Source organism: Melospiza melodia, unplaced genomic scaffold (genome assembly GCF_035770615.1).
Source record: "Melospiza melodia melodia isolate bMelMel2 unplaced genomic scaffold, bMelMel2.pri scaffold_302, whole genome shotgun sequence".
Lineage (NCBI taxonomy): Eukaryota > Metazoa > Chordata > Aves > Passeriformes > Passerellidae > Melospiza > Melospiza melodia.
Window position 1 is genome coordinate 71,527 of NW_026948620.1, and position 9,244 is coordinate 80,770.

The window sequence follows — 9,244 nt, forward strand, 5'->3', positions numbered from 1 at the left end:
GGGGAGGGGCCGGGACTCACCTGGCCAGGCTCATCCACCAGGACTCACCTGGACAAGGGGAGGGGCCGGGCCTCACCTGGCCAGGCTCATCCACCGGGACTCACCTGGACAAGGGGAGGGGCCAGGACTCACCTGGACAAGGGGAGGGGCCGGGCCTCACCTGGTCAGGCTCATCCACCGGGCCTCACCTGGACAAGGGGAGGGGCCGGGACTCACCTGGACAAGGGGAGGGGCCAGGACTCACCTGGCCGGGCTCATCCACCAGGAGTCACCTGGACAAGGGGAGGGGCCAGGACTCACCTGGACAAGGGGAGGGGCCAGGACTCACCTGGCCGGGCTCATCCACCGGGACTCACCTGGCCGGGCTCAGGGTTCGGGACTCACCTGGCCGGGCTCAGGGTTCGGGCCTCACCTGTCCTGCCTCGCCCTGAGCGGGGTCCCGGTGCCTCCAGACCCCCCCACAGCGGGCACAGGTGAGGTGGCGGCTGCCGAGGGGGCGGGGCTGAGGGCGCAGGTGGGGCCACCCGGGACCGGAGCGTCCCCGCCCACCTGGGGAGGCCTCGGGGGTCCCGGGGGAGGGTCCCGGGCAGGGGACAGTGCCGCCGGACATTCCCACGGTGACCGCTGGGGACACTCCCACCCACCGGACATTCACCGGACATTCCCACGGTGACCACTGGGGACGCGGGGGATGGCCCTGGCAGGGGACACTCCCTCCCACCGGACATTCACCGGACACTCCCACGGTGACCGCTGGGGACACTCCCACCCACTGGACATTCCCACGGTGACCGCTGGGGACACTCCCACCCACCGGACATTCACCGGACGTTCCCACGGTGACCGCTGGGGACACTCCCACCCTCCGGACACTCCCACGGTGGCCGCAGGAGTTTCCCACGGTGGCCGGGGTGGGCCGGGGGGGTCGCGCTGCGGCCGCGTGAGTTCCCCACGGGGATTTTGGGATTTGGGATTTTGGATTTTGGGGGGGGGGTCCGGGGATGTCACCACGGTGGTGGCCTGGATGGGGACGGGTCGCACTCCGGCCACAGGGGTTTCCCACACTGACCAGGACTCCCGGACTGGGGGGTCAGCCCCATTTTCCCACGGTGGTGGCCGGGATGAGGAGGGGTCTCACTCCGGCCACAAGAGTTTCCCACACTGACCACCCGGATTTCCCACGGGGATTGAGACTTGGGGACATTCCCACGGTGGTGGCCGGGATGGGGACGGGTCACATTCGGCCACAGGGGTGTCCCACACTGACCAGGACTCCCGGACTGGGGGGTCAGCCCCGTTTTCCCATGGTGGTGGCCTGGATGAGGAGGGGTCTCATTCCGGCCACAGGGGTGTCCCACACTGACCAGGACTCCTGGACAAGGGGTCACACCCCGTTTTCCCACGGTGGCACGCGGGTCACGGAGGGTCCCGCTCCATCCGGTGACAGGGACATGCCACCCCCCCTCACCGAGACCTCTCCCCACAGGCTGCGCCATCTGCCTCCAAGCCTCCGAACCCCTCCGGGGGGACGCCGAGGACGCCCCAATGCCGTGGCCACCCCCGTCCACTCTGCCGGACGCCCCCTTCCCCAGCCGGACGCTGGCCGCGGTGGCCGCGGTGGCCGAAGCGCTGCTGACCCCCGCGTACTGGGCGCTGGACCGGCTGCTGGCGCTGCTGGTGCCCACCACGGCGCAGCGGGCGCGCTGGCGGCGGCGCCGGGCCGGGCAATGCCTGGCCGTGGGCGCCCGGGCGCTGCTGGCACCGGCGCTGGCCCTGGCGCTGGCGCTGGCGCTGCCGCCGGCGCTGCTGGGGCTGCTGCTGTGGCTCCCGGCGCAGGCCAAGCGCCGGCCGTTCGTCCACCAGCACACGGCGGGCACGGCGGCGGCCGCGCCCTGGGACCCGCGGCGGGCGCGCGGCTTCACCTTCCTGACGGCCAACGTGTGCCTGCTGCCCAGCGGGCTGGCGCGCTTCAGCAACCTGGGCGAGACGCGGCGCCGGGCGGCGCTCATCGGGCGGGCCCTGGCGGCCGGAGCGCCCGCGGAACCTGCCGGGCACCGGCGCGGGCTGCTGGGGCCGCGGAGGGGCCGCGGGTACGGGGGCACCGCGGCGCGGGGGCGCCCGGGTGGAGATGCCGGGGGGGACGCGGGGAGGGTGGCCGGGCCGGCGGAGACGGTGGGTGGCACGGTGGGACGGGCGGAGATGGCGGTGGGCAACCCAATGTCAACAAGCAACTCAATGTCGATGGGCAACCCAACACCGATGGCCAACTCAACATGGATGACCAACCCAACACCGATGGCCAACTCAACGTGGATGACCAACCCAACTGCAATGACTGACTCAACATGGATGACCAACCCAGCACCGATGGACAACCCAACGCGGATGACCAACTCAACTGCAATGACTGACTCAACATGGATGACCAACCCAGCACCTATGGACAACCCAACGTGGATGACCAACTCAACTGCAATGACTGACTCAACATGGGTGACCAACCCAACTCTGAGGACCGACTCAAGATGGGTGACCAACCCAACATTTATGGATAACTCAACTCCAATGACCAACTCAACATGGGTGACCAACCCAACACGGGTGACCAACCCAACTGCAATGACCAACTCAGCACGGATGACCAACCCAACATTTGTGGATAACTCAACTCCAATGACCAACTCAACATGGATGACCAACCCAACTCCAACGACCAACTCAACACGGATGACCAACTCAAGACTGATGGCCACCCCAACTCCAATGACCAACTCAACCCCAATGACCGACTCAACATGGATGGCCAACCCAACGCCGATGACCAACCCAACTCCGATGACCAACCCAACGCCGATGACCAACCCAAGCCTGGGAGCCGCTCCGTGCCCGACGTCCAGCCCGGGGCCGGAGCGGCCGATCCCGCTGGCTGACCCCATGCCGCCGGTGCTGAGCGCCCGCATCCCGCCCGACGTGGACTTCGTGTGCCTGCAGGAGGTGTTTGACGGCGCCGCGGCCGCCGCGCTGCGCCGGCAGCTGGGGCGGCGCTTCCCGCACGTGCTGTGGGGCGTGGGCCCGGGCGGGCTGCGCGGCGGGCGGCTGCGGGCGCTGGGCAGCGGGCTCCTCCTGGGCAGCCGCTTCCCGCCGCTGGCCGCCCGCTTCCTGCCCTTCCCCAACGCCGCCCGCGAGGACGCGCTGGCCAACAAGGGGCTGCTGGTGGCGCAGGTGAGGGGACGGCGCCTGGGGGGACACCTGAGGGCTGTGGGGGCGGCACGGGGCTGAGGTGACGTGTGACGTGTGACGTGTGACGTGTGACGTGTGACGTGTGACGTGTGACGTGTGGTTGGTGTCCCCTCCAGGTGCTGTTGGGGATGGGGAGAGGCCGGCGCGTCGTGGGGTACCTGGGCTGCACCCACCTGCAGGCGCCCGCGGGTGAGCGGGGACATGGCGATGGCGTGGGGGACACCAGGGGGTGACACTGGGGGGGTCTGGGGGTGTTGGGTCTGTGTGGCGTTGTCCAGCTGTGTCCAGGTGTTCTGTGTCCACTTGTGTCCATCTGCTCATGCGTGTGTCCACATGCCCGTGTCTGTGACTCTGGGTCTGTCTGTGTCCCCGTGTCCCCATGTCCGTGTGTCTGCATGTGTCCGTGTGTCCGTGTTTCCAGACCCCCATGTTCCTGTGTCCCCATGTCCCCGTGTTCATGTCCATGTGTCGATACAGGTCCATGTGTCCATGTCCCCATGTCCATCTCCCCATGTCACTGTGCCTGTGTCTCTCCATGTCCCCATGTCCCATGTCCCCATCCCAGTGTCTGCACATGTCCCCATGTCCATGTCCTCATGTCCATACCCAATATCCATGTCCCATGTCCCATGTCTCCATCCCCATGTCTGTACATGTCCCCACGTACATATCACCATGTCCATGTCCCCATGTCCATGTCCCCATGTCCATGTCCCATATCCATGTGCCCATGTCCCTGTGTCCCCATGTCCCCATGTCCTGTGACCCCATTCCTGTGTCTGTACATGTCCCCATGTCCCATGTCTCTGTCCCAGTATCTGTACGTGTCCTCGTGTCAACGTCCCCATGTCCCCTGTCCCCATCTCCATGTCTCTACATGTCCCCATGTCCCCATGTTCATGTCTCCATCCCTATGTCTGTACATGTCCCCATGTCCATGTCCCCATGTCCCATGTCCCCATTCCTGTGTCTGTCCATGTCCCCATGTCTCATGTCGCTGTCTCTGTGTCTTTACATGTCCCAATGTCCCCATTCATGTCCCCGTGTCCCTGTCCCAGCCGATGCCACCATCCGTGACCAGCAGCTGTCCCTGTGTCTGTCCCTGTCCCCATGTCCATGTCCCCACGATGTCCCCACGATGTCCCTGTGTCCCTGTCCCAGCCAATGCTGCCATCCGTGACCAGCAGCTGTCCCTGTGTCTGTCCCTGTGTCCCTGTGTCTGTCCGTGTCCCTGTGTCTGTCCCTGTGTCCCTGTGTCTGTCCCTGTTCCCATGATGTCTCCATGATGTCCCCATGGTGTCCCCATGTCCCCCTGTCCCAGCCGATGCCGCCATCCGTGACCAGCAGCTGTCCCTGTGTCTGTCCCTGCGTCCCTGTGTCTGTCCCTGTGTCCCCGTGTCTGTCCCTGTCCCCATGATGTCCCCATGATGTCCCCCTGTCCCAGCCGATGCCACCATCCGTGACCAGCAGCTGTCCCTGTGTCTGTCCGTGTCCCCGTGTCTGTCCCTGTCCCCACAATGTCCCCATGTCCCCCTGTCCCAGCCGATGCCACCATCCGTGACCAGCAGCTGTCCCCGTGTCTGTCCCTGTCCCCATGGTGTCCCCATGATGTCCCCCTGTCCCAGCCGATGCCGCCATCCGTGACCAGCAGCTGTCCCTGTGTCTGTCCCTGTGTCCCTGTGTCTGTCCCTGTCCCCACGATGTCCCCATGATGTCCCGGTGTCCCTGTCCCAGCCGATGCCGCCATCCGTGACCAGCAGCTCTCCTGGGTGCTCCGGTGGCTCCGCGAGTTCCGCGATGAGCAGCACCGCCCGGGGGACCTGGTGGCCTTCGATGTCCTCTGCGGGGACCTCAACTTCGACAACTGCTCCCGAGGTGGGGACGGGGGACACGGGGGGACACGGGAGGGGGACACGGGGGGACACACAGGGGCAGAGGTGTGGGACGCGAAGGGACACAGGCAGGGGACAGAGGGACATTGGGGGACATGGGAGGGGGACAGAGGGACACGGGAGAGGGACAGGGGACAGAGGGACATGGGGGGACACAGAGGGGCAGAGGTGTGGGACACGAAGGGACACAGGCAGGGGACAGAGGAGCCGGGTGGGGGACACGGGGACACACGGAGGGACAGGATGGGGGACAGGTGGCTCGTGAGTGGGGGACACACGGAGGGACATTGGGGGACACGGGTGGGCGGGAGGGACGTGGTGGGTCATGGGTGGGGGACAGTGGGGGACATCGGGGGGACACAGAATCACGGGGGGGACATCGGGGGGGGACACACGGGGGTGACAGCAGCGCCGTGTCCCCGGCAGGTGACAGCCAGAACCGGCGGCACGCCCTGTTCAAGGAGTTCTGGGACCCCGCGCGCCGCGACTCGGGCCAGGAGCAGCCCTGGGCCATCGGTGGGGACACCAGTGTCACCTCTGCCCGGGGAGCCCGGTGTCACCTCTGCCCGGGGACCCCAGTGTCACCTGTGTCTGGGGACCCCAGTGTCACCTCTGCCCGGGGACCCCGGTGTCACCTCTGCCCGGGGACACCAGTGTCACCTGTGTCTGGGGACACCAGTGTCACCTCTGCCTGGGGACCCCGGTGTCACCTGTGTCTGGGGACCCCAGTGTCACCTCTGCCCGGGGACCCCGGTGTCACCTCTGCCCGGGGACACCAGTGTCACCTGTGTCTGGGGGAGCGCACTGTCCCCTCCCTGTCCCCTGGGCTCCTGCTCACTCCCCGTCCCCTCCTGTCCCCTCCCTGTCCCCTAGGGTCCCGCTCATGTCCCTGTCCCCTCCCTGTCCCCTCCCCATGTCCGGGGTCCCGCTCATGTCCCTGTCCCCTGCTGTCGCCTGCTGTCCCCAGGGACGCTGCTCAACTACCTCAGGATCTACGAGGAGCCCGTGTCCACCCCTGAGGAGATGAGGAGGTGACAATGGGGACACTGGGGACACTGGGGGGGGGGGGGAGGAGAGGGTCCTCCACGCCTGTGTCACCGTGGCCCCTCTGCCACCATGTCCCCGTGTCCCCATGTCCCTCTGTGTCCCCGTGTCCCTCTGTGTCCCCGTGTCCCCATGTCCCTCTGTGTCCCCATGGCCACATGGCCGCCTGTCACTCTGTCCCCATGTCCCCGTGTTCCCATGTCCCTGTCACTCTGTCCTGTGTCCCCAAGTCCCCATGTCTGTCCCCATGTCCCCAATGTCCCCCTGTCCCTCAGGACACTGTCCCCAATGTCCCCATGTCCCTCAGGACACTGTCCCCATGTCCCCAATGTCCCCCTGTCCCTCAGGACACTGTCCCCATGTCCCCATGTCCCCATGTCCCTCAGGACACTGTCCCCAATGTCCCCATGTCCCCCTGTCCCTCAGGACACTGTCCCCCTGTCCCCCTGTCCCTCAGGACACTGTCCCCATGTCCCCCTGTCCCTCAGGACACTGTCCCCATGTCCCCGTGTCCCTCAGGACACTGTCCCCCTGTCCCCCTGTCCCTCAGGACACTGTCCCCAATGTCCCCATGTCCCTCAGGACACTGTCCCCATGTCCCCCTGTCCCTCAGGACCCTGTCCGAGCCGTGGGGACGCGAGCGGTTCCTGGCCGGTCCCATCCTGTCCTGTGTCCCCATGTCCCTGTCACTGTGTCCCACTGTGTCCCCATGTCCCCCTGTCCCTCAGGACCCTGTCCCCATGTCCCCATGTCCCCCTGTCCCTCAGGACCCTGTCCCCATGTCCCCTATGTCCCCCTGTCCCTCAGGACCCTGTCCCCAATGTCCCCCTGTCCCTCAGGACACTGTCCCCATGTCCCCATGTCCCCCTGTCCCTCAGGACCCTGTCCCCATGTCCCCAATGTCCCCATGTCCCTCAGGACCCTGTCCGAGCCATGGGGACGCGAGCGGTTCCTGGCCGGTCCCATCCTGTCCTGCGGGAGCCTGGACCCGATGGCCGCGCGGCCGTGGCAGGGCCGGAGAGTGGACAGAGCGCTGCTGAGGAGGGGGCCCACGCTGACCACTGTGAGTGACCGCTGGGAGCCCTCTGTGACCCCCCCAGTGACCCCCCCAATGACCCCTCAGTGACCCCCCAGTGACCCCCCCAGTGACCACTAGGATTCCACGCTGACCACTGTGAGTGACCGCTGGGAGCCCTCCGTGACCCCCCAATGACCCCTCAGTGACCCCCCAGTTAACCCCCCCAGTGACCACTAGGATTCCACGCTGACCACTGTGAGTGACCGCTGGGAGCCCTCCGTGACCCCTCCAGTGACCCCCCCCAGTGACCCCCCAGTGACCCCTCAGTGACCCCCCCCAGTGACCCCCTCAGTGACCCCCCCCAGTGACCACTGGGATTCCACGCTGACCACTGTGAGTGACCGCTGGGAGCCCTCTGTGACCCCCCAATGACCCCTCAGTGACCCCCCAGTTAACCCCCCCAGTGACCACTGGGATTCCACACTGACCACTGTGAGTGACCGCTGGGAGCCCTCCGTGACCCCCTCCGTGACCCCCCCAGTGACCCCTCAGTGACCCCCCCAGTGACCCCCCAGTGACCCCTCAGTGACCCCCCCCCCAGTGACCCCCCCAGTGACCACTGGGATTCCACGCTGACCACTGTGAGTGACCGCTGGGAGCCCTCCGTGACCCCCCCAGTGACCACCCCAATGACCCCTCAGTGACCCCCCAGTGACCCCTCAGTGACCCCCCCCAGTGACCACTGGGATTCCACACTGACCACCATGAGTGGTCCACTGCAACCCCAGTGACCCCTCATTGAACCCCCATTGACCTCCCTGGGACCCCACTCTGGCCACTCTAAGTGACCCCTGGAACCCACACTGGCCACCATGAGTGACCACTGGGACCCCAAGGACTCCCCCAATGAACCCCCAGTGACCCCCCAGTGACCCCTGTGACCCACGCTGGCCACCGTGAGTGACCCCCGGTGTCCTCAGTGACCGCTGGGACCTCCCAGTGACCCCCACAGTAAACACCCCAGTGACCCCACACTGACCACTGTGAGTGACCACTGGGAACGCCCTGTGACCCTCATGACCCCAGTGACCCCGCCCTGACCCCGCTGTCCCCACAGGAGGTCACCGGCTACTCGGTCATCACCGAGCTGGCCACAATGTCTGACCACCTGCCCGTGGCCCTGCGGCTGCGCCTGGGGCCCGCCGACCTCTGACCCCGGCACGGACACGGCGCTGGACACCGGGAGGGACACCGGGATGGACACGGCTCAGAGCTGAGAGTGTGGCCACGCTCTGGACACCGGGATGGACACTGGGATGGACACGGGGATGGACACTGGGATGGACACGGCTCAGAGCTGAGAGTGTGGCCACGCTCTGGACACCAGGCTGGACATGGGGCTGGACACCTGGCTGGACACTGGGATGGACACGGGGATGGGCACGGGGATGGACACTGGATGGACACGGGGATGGACACTGGGATGGACACTGGGATGGGCATGGGGATGGACACAGGGATGGACACGGGGATGGACACTGGGATGGACACTGGGATGGACACCTGGCTGGACACTGGGATGGACACAGGGCTGGACACGGGGATGGACACGGGGATGGACATGGGGCTGGACACTGGGATGGACATGGGGATGGACATGGGGCTGGACACCTGGCTGGACACTGGGATGGACACGGGGCTGGACATGGGGATGGACACTGAGATGGACACAGGGCTGGACACAGGGCTGGACACTGGGATGGACACCAGGCTGGACACAGGGATGGACACGGGATGGACACCGGGATGGACACTGGGCTGGACACCGGGATGGACACTGGGATGGACACTGGGATGGACACAGATCAGACCTGAGAGTGGCCACGCTTTGGAGACAGGGCTGGACACAGGGCTGGACACACAGGTGGACACACAGCTGGACACACAGCACTGGTCATGGGGCTGGACACAGCTCGGACCTGAGAGTGGCCACACTCTGGACATGGGGCTGGACACGGCACTGGCCACAGCTGTGACCCCAGTGTGACCC

The 9,244-nt window shown here is 66.4% G+C and overlaps 1 protein-coding gene across 1 annotated transcript; it reads left to right on the forward strand.

Moving 5' to 3' along the window:
• Positions 1 to 691: 691 nt before the first annotated feature.
• Positions 692 to 8,737, forward strand: LOC134434028 (sphingomyelin phosphodiesterase 5-like). Its single transcript, XM_063182723.1, has 9 exons — positions 692 to 940; positions 1,348 to 2,204; positions 2,799 to 3,222; positions 3,357 to 3,429; positions 4,975 to 5,115; positions 5,559 to 5,648; positions 6,100 to 6,163; positions 7,095 to 7,239; positions 8,312 to 8,737. Exons 1-9 carry the CDS (start codon positions 692 to 694, stop codon positions 8,405 to 8,407), a joined length of 2,139 nt encoding a protein of 712 aa, XP_063038793.1. The 3' UTR covers positions 8,408 to 8,737.
• Positions 8,738 to 9,244: the final 507 nt, after the last annotated feature.